The following is a 17,114-nucleotide window of genomic DNA, read 5'->3' on the forward strand; positions in this document are numbered from 1 at the left end:
CCGTTGCAGAGCAGAGGCTCCAGTCACGCAGGCTCAGTGGCCATGGCTCACAGGCCCAGCGCTCCGCGGCATGTGGGATCATCCCGGACTGGGGCACGAACCCGTGTCCCCTGCATCGGCAGGCAGACTCTCAACCACTGCGCCACCAGGGAAGCTGCGATCTGCTCTTTTAAGACACCAGTTTGTCAGGGCAGCCCTAGAAACCAGTAGAGTAGCAGTCACCAGAAAAGATACAAAGGCACAGTAAGGGAGTTCCCTGGCGGTCCAGCAGTTAAGACCCCATGCGTCCACTGCAGGGGGCCTGAGGTTCGACCTCTGGTCGGGAAACTAACATCCCACATGCTACGGCCAAAACAAAACCCAAAAAAACAAACAAAAAAAACAAATGCACACTAAGACAGGCTTTCTGTTCCTGAAAGGACAAGCACCCTCATAGAAACTCCAACTCCCAGCAAGACGGATGGTCTCCTCAGACCCCCTGGGGTACTTTCTAGTCCTCTGACTTCAAAGAGGTTCAATTAAGTCAGGTTATTTCAAGTCACACATACTGGGAAGACAGATGGAAGGGAGTGATTATTTTCTCCAGGAGGAGATTAGAGAAATAAGTTGGAAAGGAGAACAGGAGGGCATGTTTATACGAACAGCCATTCGGAGAGATGAGGCGACGAAGCCACTGAGATGCGGAGGCCAGTTGGAAGCTATGAGCTTGACAGTGTGGCTCGAGAATATATGGAAAGCCAACAGTTGACTTCCATACCATGTTAGTAATACTTACACAAAATATCTATCAGTGGACTTTATTCACATGAGAATTTGTATGTTAGCCAGAGGACCTACCTCTAAAGTTTCCTGAAGACGTTGCCTTAATTCCACATTTGACAACTCTGAATTAGAATCCACTAGAGGGAAAAAAAAAATTAAATATTTTCTTTAGCTAGTTAAATATGGGACATTTGTTTACAAAATATCAAATACAGCCTTTCCCTAAACTGAAACGAGAAAATAACTGTAATAAACCAAATGACGATAAAAACAGATAGCTTAGAACATTCCACAAATGAAAAGACACATACTTTTGAATCGAAAGACTCTTAAAACAAAGGACTCTAAAATAAAACTGTTGTTAATGAATTGGTTACTTACTATATCCAAACACAGTATTAATGAATGTTGGTGAGTAAAGTAAATAAATTTTGGTGTTTGGCTTAAGCCTGATCAATATCGTGATATGAATATCTAAGAAATAACCTGAATTTAATTTCTTTCCAAGGAGAATCACTAGAAGTCTCCAGTAACTTCAATTATTCTCTCCTTAATGGGATCGATCAACTGAGACATTAATCTGGGCTTCCCAGGAACTTCATTTACATTGCAGTTTCACTGGCAATAGAAAAACATTGAAGTGATAAATTATAGCAAGAGAACAGGAAGTAAAAAGAAGCAAAAAAATTTAGAGAGAGTATTTTGAGGGACATTAAAAATTTCTCAAAACAATTCTTTTCTTTGCTATTCTGAACTTTCATCAACATGACAGTAACCAAGGGAAAACCTAAGTCATGTTTTTACTCTGATAATTCAGGGTTCCAATGAGGGACAAAAGTGACATTGGGGAACTTCCCTGGCGGTCCAGTGCAGGGGGCATGGGTTCAATCCCTGGTCGGGGAACTAAGATCCTGCATGCAGCATGGTGTGGCCAAAAATAAAAAAATAAACTAAATTTTTTAAAAAGTAACACTGGTTTGACAATGACAAGTTCTACTCTATTAACACCTGTGGTAGGCAGAAAAATGGCCCCCAAAGATGTCCACATCTTAATCCCAGAACCTGTGAATACCTAGCAAAAAGGATTTTGCAGGTGTGATTAAATACGTGGAGATAGGAGATTATTCTGGATTACCCAGGTCCTTATAAATGAAAGAAGGAGGCAGAGGAGTCAGTATCAGCATAAGGCAGCGGGAGAAGTGGCTGTGAAGACGGAGGAAGGGTACCACGGCCAGGGAAGGCAGCCTCTAGAAGGTGGAAAAGGCAAGGGAGTGGGTTCTCCCCTAGAGCCTCCAGAAGGGAGGCAGCCATGCCAACACCGTGATTTTAGTCCAGTGAAACCTGTTTTGGATTTTTGACCTACAGAACTGTAAGAGAATAAAATTTATGTTGTTTTAAACCATTAAATTTCTGGTAATTTGGAAACTGCCTATTAGCAAGAGGAAACTAACACAATATTCTCACCTAGGATCAAGTCAACTTTGATAAAAAGACAAAAGTCGATAACTCAAAAAATATAGGAGCTCATACCATTACTATTACTTCTTGTTTATATCCCAGTAGTTTCCTCACATTTTTGTAAAGGCATCTTAGCATAATGTTCAATTTTCAACATCTTGCTTGCAAAACAGTATCCATCCTCTATGCATGATAAGGACTTGGAAGAAAAATATATAAATAATCCCATCCTAATTTCAAGAAGGATTTTGAAGGACAGAGATCGATCCCCAGCTGCACCATGTTTTCGTAAATCTGAAATGTTTCTTAAATTATTTTCATGTTGTTCTAATTGTGTTTGTTCCACTTTGGTGGGGAAGTTTTACAATGTGGATTACAAAAGATGCAGCCACACCAGAGCTGTACCTCAGTGCAGGCTGGGACTCATCCACCAGTTCCGGGTCACTTCGCAGTTGTAACATTCTATCACAGTATGATTCTGAATTTTATTCTCTCCTTAGTGTACAGCACAATTTATTTTTACTTATGATAAATTAATTTTGTTTTGAGAATTTTATGACATCCCTAAAATAACCTGAAGCCTGTGTGTTCTGCCTGTAACACTCCTTCCCCAGATGAGCATCAGGCTTGCAGTGCTCCAATGTGACTTCTCTTTTTGTGGTATGCGGGCCTCTCACTGTTGTGGCCTCTCCCGTTGCGGAGCACAGGCTCCGGGCGCGCAGGCTCAGCGGCCATGGCTCATGGGCCCAGCCACTCTGCGGCATGTGGGATCTTCCCGGACCGGGGCACGAACCCGCGTCCCCTGCATCGGCAGGGGGACTCTCAACCACTGCGCCACCAGGGAAGCCCAATGTCACCTCTCTTGACCTGTGCCTCAAACAGCAGCGCCCCAGCCCCTCCACTCACTCACTGTCTTTTCACGTACTACTGCCTGATGTTACATAGCTGTTGATTTGCAGGTTTATTTTCTGTCTGCTCTACCAGAATGTGAACTCCATGGCATTAGGGCCTTTGACTATTTTATTTACTGATGTTATTCCCAGAGTCTGGTACTGTGCTGGGCACCTAACAGGTACCCAATAAATGTTTGCTGAATAAGACAAAAAAAGAACAAATGAAGTATACCACTACTTCACGAGAAAAGCAAGGTAAGTAATTACTTATTGATATAACTAACATATATGTATTGATGCAGAATAATTACTGTACTTCACAATTTGTATAATGCATGGAGACACAAACATCAATCACCTTTACCATCACCAATCAACCTCTAGAGGTGAATAAAGATAAATTTCTAAAATCCACGATGGTGACCCATCTCCATGTGTTGGGAGGCTGACAGCATTGATAAAATCCACAGGGCAGAAAAGAGGAGGAGAAAGAGGATGCTGGGCATTCTTACCAGTGCTACTTTGTCGGCCGTGATAGGGAATTTGGGGTCCTTCCGGGTGTGTATCATGCAAGCTCTTATGCTTGGAATACTGAAAAACGGCACTGTTTCTTTCTTCCCCATTTCTTGAAAACGGGGGAGGACTAAAGGCCTTTCCATCTGATCTTTTTCTAGATGTAAATAAATGTGAAACTTGCACTTCATAAATGCCGCCGGGCCTTCTTCTGAGGCCATACCCTAAATCGCCTTCTGCCATGTCATCGTCCTCTGCTTCCCAGGCCTGCCCCTCTGCCTCACTCTGCGGCCTCGCCTCCCTGCTCATCAGCCACGTGCCTTCTTTACCGTAGGGATAAACAAGTTATCTGCAGTTAAGAGAAAACAGTAGTTAAAAAGCCGTCAGTATAATCAAAGTTGGGTTTGCCAGGGAAGAAAAGTTCCTTCCTATATTTTGCAGGCACAGCCAGCAATGCACAAGCACACAGATGCCCCTTGCAATCCAACTGAAGCTGTTTAACATTTCAGGACTTTTCGGGTAAGAAAAGATCTGACTCCTTATTTCCAAGGAAATAGGAAAGACTTTTACTGAATCCAATAATCTACTGATCAGGATAAAGCAGATCAGGCTTCGCCAAGGAAAAAGAACGCACCTGACAAGCTTACAAAGGAAAGGGATCAGTTTTCATGAGCCTAAGAGCTGTATAAAATTCAGAAGAGTCTCTGAAAACCCAGCTTCCAATGACTAAGACCATCTTGCCTCTGTTCCTCACAACCCTTTATCTACTTCAGGTGCTCAGGGCCCTTACGCTCTCTCGTACGGCTCTACTTGGTTCATTTTCTATTTCTGTGCAGATACGATTAGGAGAGGTTTTGTCGGGACAGTGACAGATGGAGGGAAGAAGGTCCCCCCATCGTCCCTCTCTTTCTCTAACCATGCCACACCTGTGTTCAAAACCCTCCAGTGTTTCTCAGCACAGAGTAAAAGTCAAAGCCCTTCCAATGGCGAGGGGCCCCAAGCTCACCTCTGCCCCGTACCCTCACCCTGGCCTCCCCAGCCTCCCTGGTATTACTGACCGAGCCAGGCATTCCTGCCCCAGGGCTTCGAGTTCCCTCTGCCTGGAACATTCTTCCCCCAGCCAGATGCACAGCTGGTTCCTCGCCTCCTTGGGTCTTTCCTGCAGCGTCACCTTCTCAGCGTGGCCTTTCCTGGCACCCCACCTAAAACTGCCAACTCCTCTTCACTATCCCACTTCTCTGCTTGATTTTTCTTCTTGGCATTTATGACCTTCTAACATACCCCTCTATATTGTACTCATTTTTCAAAGCACACCATTCAAAGGGGGAAAGCAGTACACTTGGGAGCCTAGGGAAGCAGAAGGTGGCTCTGGCCTGCCTGTTACGCTTCTCAAAAGGTAGTGCGACCTGGACATTTCCTCTACCAGAGCCCAAACCCGCTCCCGAGGGCCCTAAGTGGAATGCAAGCTCCACAGGGTAGAGATTTTGGTCTGTTTGGATCACAATGCATGCCCAGTGCCTACACAGTTATCTAAGACAGTGATCAGTGCACAACAGTACTTTTAAATAAGTGGATAAAGGGAGAAACAAACTGAGGGACTTCCCTGGCGGTCCAGTGGTTAAGACTCTGTGCTTCCACTGCAAAGGGCGCAGGTTTGATTCCTGGTAGGGGAACTAAGATCCTGCATGCCTCGAAGTGCAGCCAAAATAAATAGATAAATCAATTAATTAAATAAATAAAACCAATAAACTGAAATACCTGCCTGGGGTGAAAAACAAAACAGCCACCTCTGTAAGGCTCCACACCAGATAACCTGGGGCTAACTCCGGATAAACATGCCCTACAGAGGGCTTCCCTGGTGGCCCAGTTGTTGGGAGTCCGCCTGCCAATGCAGGGGACACGAGTTCATGCCCCGGTCCGGGGGGATCCCACATGCCGTGGAGCGGCTGGGCCCGTGAGCCATGGCCGCTGGGCCTGCGCATCCGGAGCCTGTGCTCCGCAATGGGAGAGGCCACAGCAGTGAGAGGCCCGCGTACCGCAAAAAAAAAAAAAAAAAAAAAAAAAAAAAAAAAAGCCCTACAGAGAAATGCCCATCACTGAAAAACACCCCCACCCCGTGTGGATCCCACTGTGGGCACCTACCTGGTGACAGTGTCCACCTGTTGGCTGGAGAGCACTGGAAATGCTCAGCCTTGTCCTTCCAGTACAAGGGCAGTGAAGAGGGACTTTCACCACCAGCCATTTCAAAACAGCTGCTTTGCTGAAGGTATTTAGAAATATTTCATCCTTTTCTCAAGACTCTTTTTTTTTTTAAAGGAAAATAAACACATCTGAAATCCTTTCTAAATATCCTGCTGTTTAAGTAATTGCTTACCAGGACATTCAAAAATAATTAAATCTCAGTCTTGTATTTTTGCTGAAGTCTCTCTCTTAGTCTCCCACTTTTAAAACCACACAAAGATGCCAAATAAATCTATCATGTTTGAAGGGGTTTCTGTTATTTTTAGGGTCAAGGTACCATACATTTTCAATGTTTAAAAACAAAGGCCCTTAAAAAATTAAAAAACAGGGGCTTCCCTGGTGGCGCAGTGGTTGAGAGTCCGCCTGCCGATGCAGGGGACACGGGTTTGTGCCCCGGTCCGGGAGGATCCCACATGCCGCAGGGTGGCTGGGCCCGTGAGCCATGGCCGCTGAGCCTGCGCGTCCGGAGCCTGTGCTCCGCAACGGGAGAGGCCACAGCAGTGAGAGGCCCGTGTACCAGTAAAAAAAAAAAAAAATTAAAAAACAAAACAAAACAAACAAAGGCCCTTAAAAATTTTAGAGAGACACATTATAAAAGAAGATACTTTGAGAGTTCCCCAGTGGCCTAGTGGTTAGGATTCCAGACTTTCACTGCTGGTGCCCGGGTTCAATCCCTGGTCGGGGAACTGAGATCCAGCCATAAAGCACAGCCAAAAAAAAAGGAAGAAGAAGATACATAGATGGAAAGAGGCTCAATATCATTCATCAAGGAATTATAGATTACAATTACAAAAAACTACAATGAGATTCCACCACGTACCACTGTCAATTCCAGGTGTTGCCAAGGATGTGGACACCCAAATACACTGATGGCAGGAGTATAAGATGGTACAACCACTGTGAAAAAGTTTGACAGTTTCTTTCAAACAAGTGACCCAACAACTGCATTCTTAAGCTTTACCCATGAGAAATGAAAACATGTGTTCATACAAAGATGCGTGCATGAATGTTCAGAGTATTATTCAAATTAGCCAAAAAACTGAAAACAATCCAAATGTCCATCAACAAGAAAATGGACAAATTGTGGTAGTCCACACACAGAATATATTCAGTAATAAATAATACATTTCTGATATATGCAATAATATGGATGAATCTTACATTATGCTAACAGAAGAACCATGTATTGTATGAAATCCAGGCAAAACAACAGATCAATGGTTACCTGGGGTGGGAAGGTTGGCTTCAAAGGGCATGAGGGAACTTTTCTGGGGTAATGAAAAAGTCTTGTATGTTGACTGGAATGATGGTTTGTCAAAACTCATTAAACCATATACTTACGATGGTACATTGTATTATATGTAAATTATACCTCCATAATATATTAAAATGTATTTTTAAAAACAGAAAAAAAAATGAGACCCTTTAACTGGATTAGGGGAAAAGACGAGAAGTGTGTTAATCAGCTGTGTCCTCCTAGAAAAGAAAATGATTAAACTGGATGCCTTAAATTGGCAACAACTTGGGCTTCCCTGGCGGCGCAGTGGTTGGGAATCCGCTTGCCAATGCAGGGGACACAGGTTCAAGTCCTGGTCCGGGAAGATCCCACATGCCGCGGAGCAACTAAGCCCGTATGCCACAACTACTGAGCCTGTGTTCTAGAGTCCGCGAGCCACAACTACTGAGCCCACACACCTAGAGCCCGTGCTCCGCAACAAGAGAAGCCACCGCAATGAGAAGCCCGTGCACTGCAACGAAGAGCAGCCCCGCTCACCACAACTAGAGAAAGCCCAAGTGCAACAAGGAAGACCCAACACGGCCAAAAATAAATAATAGATTAATTAATTAATTTAAAAAACTGGCAACAACTTTTAAGCCATGATCTAATAACAGCTAGCACTTGTTGCTTGCTTTCTGTGTGCGAGGCACTATTCTAAGTGCGCTACTTAGATTATTCTATTTAATCTTCACAAACACTTTACAAGACAATACTATTGTTGTCTAGACAATTACACTGAAGCACAGAGAGGTTAAATAACATAGCTAAAAAGAGAGAGAGCCAGATTCTGAATCTAGACCCCTCACGTCAGAGATACTGTTAGACTCTTAGCCACTGCTTTCTATCTTTCAGAGAACTTCAATGAGATTAACATCAGAGTAAACCAAGTTTCTATTATTTATGATATCAAGTAAAACTGAGAGTAAAAGTCTAAAATAGCTAGTTTGGCAACACTCAACGAAGTATATTGGACCCATTTTTTCCCAAAATTTTTATGAAATCATCTTGGTTCCTCTACAAGTTTATTTCCTAAATAAGTTTGTCTAGGGACTTCCCCGGTGGTCCAGTGGGTAGGACTCTGTGCTCCCATTACAGGGGGCCTGGGTTCGATCCCTGGTCGGGGAACTAGATCCCGCACGTATGCTGCAACTAAGAGTTCGCATGCTGCAACTAAGAAGTCTGCGTGCCGCAACTAAGAAGCCCTCATGCCACAAGAAGATCGCACATGTTGCAACTAAGACCCGGCGCAGCCTAAATAAATAAATAAATAATTTTTAAAAAATGTTTGTCTATTTTTATTTGTCAAGGTAGATAGGATATTACTTACTGAATCAAAGACTAATCCCTAAGAGGCTGTATTTTACCTCTAGTGCAGCCTCCTGCCTCTGTTAAGAAGGGCGTGGTCAGGGTCTGGTAGCCAACAGTGCAGAAAACAGAATTGGTCAACGCAAAGGAAAAAAGCAGTAAGAGGAAAGAGTAAGCAATCACAGGATCAGCTAAGAATATTTTTCAATGTGCCACATATATTCAGGCGTCACAGGTACACCTTCCTACTGTTCAGAGTTGAACAAAATGAGCTTTCACATGGTCTAATGCTCTAGTGTTTTTTAAAATGTAACTTTGGGAATTGTTGGCTGTGTACTCTCCCACTGTTATATACTAATTATATAGTAATATTAATATGTAATGCAGTCGGGACTTCCCTGGTGGTCCAGTGGTTAACACTTGACTTTTGGAACACATTTCTTCTAAGAAAGGGGAAAAAAGTTGAAGTTACTAACATTCCATTCAACCAGTTTTGGGTTTTTTTGGTTTTTTTGCGGTACACGGGTCCCTCACTGTTGTGGCCTCTCCCGTTGCGGAGCACAGGCTCCGGACGCGCAGACTCAGCGGCCATGGCTCACGGGCCCAGCCGCTCCGCAGCATATGGGATCTTCCCGGACCGGGGCGCGAACCTGCGTCCCCCGCATCAGCAGGCATACTCTCAACCACTGCACCACCAGGGAAGCCCCATTCAACCAGTTTTAAATGCATTCAAGGCTGACAACCAAGGAGGCAGCAGGATGTGTGACAGAGAAGGGCCCTGACCCAGAAGGCCTGGGTTCAAATCTCACACCACCACGTGCTGCTCTGTGATCCTGGGCAAGTCATTTAATCTCTCAGAGCCTATTTTAGGATTTCCAAAATGGCTTTAAGCATAACTACTTTATAGGGGTATTTTGGACACTATTAATATATTTGAAATCAATGTTCATTAATATGAATTTGAGTACTAGTTTCTTCATTTGTCAAGTCAGGGGACTGGATAAGATTCTTCCGTTCTTTAGACCTCTAAAATTGTGGCTCTATAGCAGCATTTTCCAAAGTGTGCCCCATGGAACCCTGGCTCTATGGACTATTAGGTGTTGCTAGAAATAAAAAGGTCCTTTTGGTCTTATTATGGGTGTCTTCTTATGCCAGCCCAAGCATACATGACTTGCCCAAAATTACACAGGCAGTGGCAGGGCCAGAACTAGAATCCATATCCCTGGCTCCTGGTCCACTTGGGAATGGCGACTGAATGAACAGACTACAGACCGTGAGCACACAATCTTCTACTCTTCCACTAAAACAACTCTGAAAGGGACGTGTATCTTCCTAATTGCTAAATCTAAGATCTAGCCTCATTCCTCAGGCTCCTGCGCTTCTGCAGAAGCTGTGATGCTACTGACTCACCATGTCCAAGTCCTCCGGCCCACCTTCATTCCTCAACCCCACCGGGATCCCTGACTGGCTCCGACCTGCCCACTCAGACTCCTTTGCCTCTTCCTGTCCCTTCTGTATATGTTTGGCTTCCACTCCTGAAAACTCTTAAAATACACATCCCCAGCTCGATATCCTGCCAGCATTTCAAACACAGCTTGTTCAAAAACAAATGCATTACCCTCCCCACTGCCACCCCAGGTCTCCTGCTGAGTCCTCTGTTTCTGCAAACCCATCAATCACGCTCCAAAACATCCAGGGCCAAAACTTTGGGATTTGGGGTTTTTTCCTTTTTCTTCTTTTCAGTTCCTTCAGTTGCCAAGTCCTCTAGGTCCACAAAATCTCCCCAAACCATGTCCTTCTTTGCATATCAACTTCACAGCCCCGGATGAACTTCTTTTACCTCTCCTGGGCTAAACCAATACTTCCCTAACTGATCTACTCCAAGCCATTGCTGCCAACTCAGTCATCTGCAAGCACAGATCCAATGATGCCCCTCTCCTGCCCAAAAACATTCCATAGCTCCCATGGTATATATGATTAAAGTAGGTGTCACCTTGTTTTCCACAATGTAACCAGTTTTCACTTCCTGTGCCATCTGCCAGTATTCCCTGGGCATGCTCTGTGCTTCCGTGGAAAAGGGATTGTACCTGCTCCCAGGGCCCCTCAGCCTGGTCTCTTTAAAGCCTCTGCTGGAGCCATTCTCCACCCAGAATGCTTTCTCCTCTCAGGCCCTCCTCAGTTCATGACAGCCACTCCCTCCAGTAGCCCTCCTGACTCCCCTGGGCCAGATGTGCTTTCTTCTACCTCTGAGCCCTCCTAGCTCTGCGTTGTATCCTTCTAATAGTCCGTATTTCCTACCTGACTTGCTTTTTTATCACACAGGGCCCTACTGTAGGGAATGAGTGTCTCTCATTTACTTGCGCATAACAGGTGTTCCAGAGACACTTAATGGATGGAATTGAAAAAGAAAACAGATTCCTGCCTGGAAAACTTGAACTAGAAGCATCCACACCCACTAGCCAGACAACTATTTCCTTAGCAAACAAGTTGATCAAACAGACACCTAATTCCTGTCAGGCTTGGCAAAAAAGGAACTGACTTCAGCCCTTTCTGTAAACAGTGATCTGCAGCATACCGCTGTAGGATTTTGTTTAAATTTTAATGTTAAAATAATTTTAGATTTACAGTAAGTTGCAAAGGTAGTACAGTGAGCTCCTGTATGCTCTCTACCCAAATTCCTCTAATGCAATATTAGAGTACATTTATCAAAAATAAGAAATTAACATTGATACACGCACTTACCAAATACTTTATCAGGATTTCCCCAGTTTCTCTACTGATGTCCTTTTTCTGTTCTAAGATCCAATCCAGGATACCACATTGCATTTACTGCGCTGTAGTTTTAAGGCTCATAATTAGCAGAAAAATATAGAAAAAATAATAATAAAGGAGGAGATGAGAGAGGTAGAAAAAGTCTTTCAAAATCGATTCCTTATTTCTACAATATAAGATGAGGACATTCAACTAGCAAGAGCGGAAGAAGGAGCCAGTTTACCAGCTTGTACATAACCTGCCGAGCTTCTCGAATTTGCGCAGCCCCGCCCGGGGGTCTGGCCCCGGACCCTCTCCACTGTCCTTGTGGGGTGAGGAACCGAGAGCAGGTCTAAGTGAGCTGGACCCCGGCCGCCTCGCGCCGCCCCCGTCCCTCCGCCCCCCGAGCGCGCTCACCTGAGGCCGAGACTCCACGCTGCGCTGGCCGCAGTTCCTCCACCCACGTGACCGCGCTGCGCGGCCCCAACCGGAAAGGCGGGCGTGGCGGCCGGGGGCCCGGCACCGCCCCCTGGCTCTGCGCCAGAGCCGGAGCTCACATGGTTAGGGGACGGCGCGGGTAGCTCTGTCCGACTTAGACCGCGGTAACGTGACCAGCTGTGCGCAACCGAGTTTTAAATAATAGCTCGAGACCTAGAAAAACAGGGCGAGGCAGTGCGTGCGTCTGTGAAGGTAAAAATTAGCTGGTTCAAATATTAAGCGTCTAGGAATCGAGTAAGAGAAAGATGGAGCTGAGCTGGAGTGGCGGCTCTTGAAAAGCAGGCTTTCAGAGCTAAGGAATGAGGGGGCCTTGTAGGCCAGAGGAGCTGCTGGGGCAAAGGCCAGGCAGTGGGAAGGAGCCAGAGGGCAGGGCCTGGTGGGCCTGGAAAGCTGCTATACGGGCCACCCATTCCTGTGAATATACGGCGAAGGGCCCTACCTCCCTTTAACCCCTCCCAAAACGTGCTGGGTCATTAGCTTCACCTGGTGCAATGATTTTGGTATTATTCCCTAATACCCAACATCCTTGAAATAACTGAAGGAATTTTGTAGTGGTCAAAAACTTGACCAGATTTAATGATTACTCTGGATTAGAAATAAACTAATGCCATAGAAAATTCAGTTAACAATGACAGTAAGAAGAAAAAAAGGGAATTTTATTAGGGCCAAACTGAGGATTATAACCCAGAAGACAGACCCTCAGAAAGCCCTGAGAACTGTTCCACCTGTTAGAAGTCTAAGACACAGTTATATCCATTTTCAAGACAGAGGATCTTACGTGGAAATGACATACTGATCTTTTACATAAGGTTCACCAAAGATACATAGCCCAGGTAAGCACGTGGAAAGCGAGCAACAAGGCACCATGACCCCTTACAGAGCTGCGCTTCTTTTAGGAAGTTACATGGCTAGCATCAGAAGAAAGGGAAAAAATTGGTCTCTACGGTGGAGCATGCGCTTCTATCTTTGAGGAGCTCTGGTTAATGTGTAATGCAGATGCACGTGCACATTAGGGAGGGAGGAGGCCCAAAGGGACACACAGAGAATTTTATGTTTAATTGTTCTTGTCCTGTCTTAAAGTATACATTTTATTTCATCACTAGTAAACCCTTTTCTCGCAGTAACAAGCTTCTTAATCTTCCTCTTCTGCAAATCCATAACCATCCATTTCCCCAAAGTAAAGATACCTAGATATGAAGAAAACGAGACTTAGAACTGAGGCTTTAATTTCTCCTGATTATGAGCATACTAGAAGCTCAGGGATTTAGATTACCATAAAAGATCAATATGTTTATAACTTTAAAGCCAGTTTGCCTGCTGTCTTGTTTAGTGTGATGAGCATATTCAGTAGCTTTACAAACCCCAAATAATTTTTCTTCACTTAAAACTGCGACTTAACTATTTAAAATAGCAGTCTTTAAAATTTTTCAAGTCTCTCCCCTAAAAAAAAACTTAAATAACTCTGTTTTCTTTGTCAGAACTTCTCCAGAATGCAGAGCTTTGATTGCATGCATATAAAATTTATTATGAAACATTTTGAAGTAATGTGGTATGCAGTTAAGTTTGTGGTTTATTTTTTTGTGTATGGAGGTACATCATTTGTTGAAAGATTATTATTTCCCCCATTGATTTGTCTTTGCACCTCCATCAAAAATTGCCCCTATATGCGTGGGTTTATTTCTGGACTCTATTCTGTTCCACTGGTATGTGTTCATCCTTCCACCAATACCACACTGACTTACTTTTTATAGCAAATCTTTAAATCAGTTACTGTAAGTCTTTTAACTTTGTTCTTTTTCATCATTGGTTATTCTGGTTCCTATATATTTCCATATAAATTTTAGAATCAGCTTATCAATTTTTACTTTAAAAGAGTATGCCAGAGGGCTTCCCTGGTGGTGCAGTGGTTGAGAATCCACCTGCCAATGCAGGGGACACGGGTTCGTGCCCCGGTCCGTGAAGATCCCACGTGCCGCGGAGCGGCTGGGCCCGTGAGCCATGGCCGCTGAGCCTGCGCGTCCGGAGCCTGTGCTCCGCAACGGGAGAGGCCACAGCAGTGAGAGGCCCGCGTACCGCAAAAAAAAAAAAAAAGAGTATGCTGGAACCTAAGTGTCCATTGATAGATGAATGGATAAAGAAGATGTGGCACATATATACGAGGGAATATTACTCAGCCATAAAAAGAAATGAAATTGAGTTATTTGTAGCGAGGTGGATGGACCTAGAGTCTGTCATACAGAGTGAAGTAAGTCAGAAAGGGAAAAACAAATACCGTATGCTAACATATATATATATATATGGAATCTAAAAAAAAAAAAAATGGTTTTGAAGAACCTAGGGGCAGGATAGGAATAAAGACGCAGATGTAGAGAATGGACTTGAGGACACCGGGACGGGGAAGGGTAAGCTGGGACGAAGTGAGAGAGTGGCATGGACTTATAAATACTACCAAATGTAAAGTAGCTAGTGGGAAGCAGCCGCATAGCACAGGGAGATCAGCTTGGTGCTTTGTGACCCCCTAGAGGGGTGGGATAGGGAGAGTGGGAGGGAGACTCAAGAGGGAGGAGATATGGGTATATATGTATATGTATAGCTGATTCACTTTGTTATAAAGCAGAAACTAACACACCATTGTAGAGCAATTATACTCCAATAAAGATGTTTAAAAAAAAAGTATGCTGTGATTTTGCTTGGGATTGAATTTATAGATCAATTTGGAGAAAACTGACATGTTAATAATATTTATGAGTCTTGAAATTCATGAACATGGTATATCCATCCATTTGGATCTTTGATTTCTCTCATTTGATTTTCTGCATGCAGATCTTGCACATATTTTGTTAGATTTATACCTAAGTATGTAATGCTTTTTGGTTCTATTGTAAATGGTATTGTTGTTTTAATTTCCAGTTGTTACTACTATATGGAAATGCATTTGATTTTTGTGTATTGGTCTTGTATCCTGTGACCTTGCTAAGGTCAGTTATTCATGTAGCTTTTGTGTGGTTTCTCTTTGGAATTTCTGCATAAATAATCATGTTGATTGAGAATAGCTTATTTATTCCTTTCAGCTCTTTTATTTATTTTCTTGCTTAATGCACTGGACAGGACTTCCAGGACGACCAATTTGCTTTTTATTTGCTAGTCTTGCTTAACAAATTATATTTTTCTAATCTCCCCTTCCATAAAAATAAACCCCTTAAAAAATAAACCTCTAGATGGATTTCAGGGGCCTGTGAATCTTTGAAAAATATAAGCAACATTTTATGTTAGTACGTATATCTGTATTTCCTTGGAGGAAGTGGGTTCAGAGCTTACATCGGACTGCCAAAGGGATTTATGTCATCAAAAGGATTAAGGAATAAATTTTAAGTAAAGGCACAGGTATAATTTTCATGATCTTGTTTTTCACATATGCAGCAACCAAAGTTATTAAGAACAGTGTTTTTTGTTTTTGTTTTTACTTTGCCCCCTCCCCCATTGATAGGAAAGAATAAATATTTCTCTGCAGTTTTGACCCCTATCACTTTTGTGTTAAAGATAAACACGAATTTAAATGTTGGTAGGGATTGGTGGTAGGACATGCTTAGAATGCAGAAGAAATACGGCTCAAGTAAGGCCAATACCTTATTTCAAAGCCCGCAAAAATAAAAATATAACAAGAAGAGCATAAGTGGAAAAAATGACTAGTTATCCACATATCAAAGCTTATTATCTTAAGACACTCTTGAGAAACTGAATAAATCACGTTAAGAAGTCTCATTTAAAGAAATATAAAATGATTTAAAATTTGCCACACTTTTATCTCCTTCAGTTTGGTTTAAATCAGCCTATTTAAACAAAAAGTTAACAAGTAGGTTTGGATAAAACCAGAGACAAACAGTAAATAGGATTATTTTTAAGACCTTTTTCAAGCAACTATAAGATGTTAAAGCATTGTCACTAGTTTCACATGAAAACCTAGGGCTGAAATTAATAAGTATATTAATACTTTTAAGATTCTCATAATGTATTAGATTCCATTATTTCCTTTCTGTTGAAGGAAAATCTTTATTATTATGAGCCAATGTTAGTGTTAGGATGGATAATTATTAGCAATCAGTTGACAAGCAAGAGAATTTAGTGAATCCCAGTAGTGAAAAGAATATTGTCTTTTCAAAACAGCCATTAGTGGGAATTCCCTGGCGGTGCATTGGTTAGAACTCCATGCTTCCACTGCAGGGTGCATGGGTTTGATCCATTGTCAGGAAACTAAGATCCCACAAGCCACGTGGCCAAAAAAAAAAAAAAGCAGCCTAGTACTACTAAAAATAACAACAAACACATATATAGTGCTTAGTATGTGTAAAGCACTGTTTGTTTCCTCCTTATAGTAGTCCTCTGAAGTAGTAGTTGTCCTCATTCTATATTTGATTTGATCCCACGTAGTACTGGTAAAACCTTTGTGATAGTATCCTACTAGTCTGGGTAAGCCTTCTTCTCCATACCCATCCTTCAAGGACCTGCATCCTACGTCATGGATCCTTAATTTTTTTCTTTTATTCTCTCATTATGTTAGAACCTCCAGAAGGGCACGTATCACAATCTACTATTTGTTTAAAGTGTCCATTTGAGTGTTTATCTTCTTTGTGTACTAGATTAAGATCATCTGGGGCTTCCCTGGTGGCGCAGTGGTTGAGAGTCCGCCTGCCGATGCAGGGGACACGGGTTCGTGCCCCAGTCTGTGAAGATCCCACGTGCTGCGGAGCGGCTGAGCCCGTGAGCCATGGCCGCTGAGCCTGCGCGTCCGGAGCCTGTGCTCCGCAATGGGAGAGGCCCCAACAGTGAGAGGCCCGCGTACCGGTAAAAAAAAAAAAAAAAAAAATCATCTGGAGGTCAAGAATTTATTTTAGGAGGACTTCTGCACCACAGTGATTTGCATGGAGTCTACATTATAGGTAATCTGTTTATTAAAATGAACCTTTTAAATGTTATACTTGCATACAATTTATCTTCCAGGAATTTACTTGATAAACCTGCTCATGTGCAAAGTTGCATACGCATTAGGCAGCACAACTCAGTGGGTAAGAGCCTAAGATGGAATCCAAACTCTGATAACTTTGCTGTGATCTTAAGTCACTTAATCCTTCTGTGCCTTGGTTCCATCACCTGTAATGACAATAATAATACCTACACCTCAGACAGTAGTCATGTGAATTAAGAGTTCACTTTTTGAAATGTGCTTAAAACAGTGCCTGCCACATAGTAATATATGTGCTATTCTTTTTTTGTATTTTTTTATTGAAGTATAGTTGATTTACAATGTTAATTTTTGCTGTACAGCAAAGTGATTCAGTTATACATATATATACATTGTTTTTTGTATTCTTTTCCATTATGGTTCATCACAAGATATTGAATATAGTTCCCTATGC

At 42.9% G+C, this 17,114-nt stretch overlaps 1 protein-coding gene across 3 annotated transcripts in view; it reads right to left on the minus strand.

Annotated features, from left to right (window-relative positions):
• The window catches only part of CCDC125 (coiled-coil domain containing 125), a 32,442-nt gene extending 20,775 nt beyond the window's left edge, over positions 1-11,667 (minus strand). For 2 of the 3 annotated variants that reach the window (XM_029217931.1, XM_029217933.1), the window contains exons 1-3: positions 11,194-11,519; positions 3,626-3,975; positions 838-899 (exon numbers count right to left, since the gene is read on the minus strand). In XM_029217931.1, coding sequence (XP_029073764.1) covers positions 838-899; positions 3,626-3,935 — 372 coding nt within the window. In that variant the 5' untranslated portion in view covers positions 3,936-3,975; positions 11,194-11,519. Of the gene's footprint in view, positions 1-837; positions 900-3,625; positions 3,976-11,193; positions 11,520-11,619 lie in introns of those variants that run through there. The other variant, XM_029217932.1, reaches the window with a different exon arrangement.
• Between the last annotated feature and the right edge of the window lie 5,447 nt (positions 11,668-17,114).

Source organism: Monodon monoceros, unplaced genomic scaffold (genome assembly GCF_005190385.1).
Source record: "Monodon monoceros isolate NGI ecotype Baffin Bay Population unplaced genomic scaffold, NGI_Narwhal_1 Super_Scaffold_12, whole genome shotgun sequence".
Lineage (NCBI taxonomy): Eukaryota > Metazoa > Chordata > Mammalia > Artiodactyla > Monodontidae > Monodon > Monodon monoceros.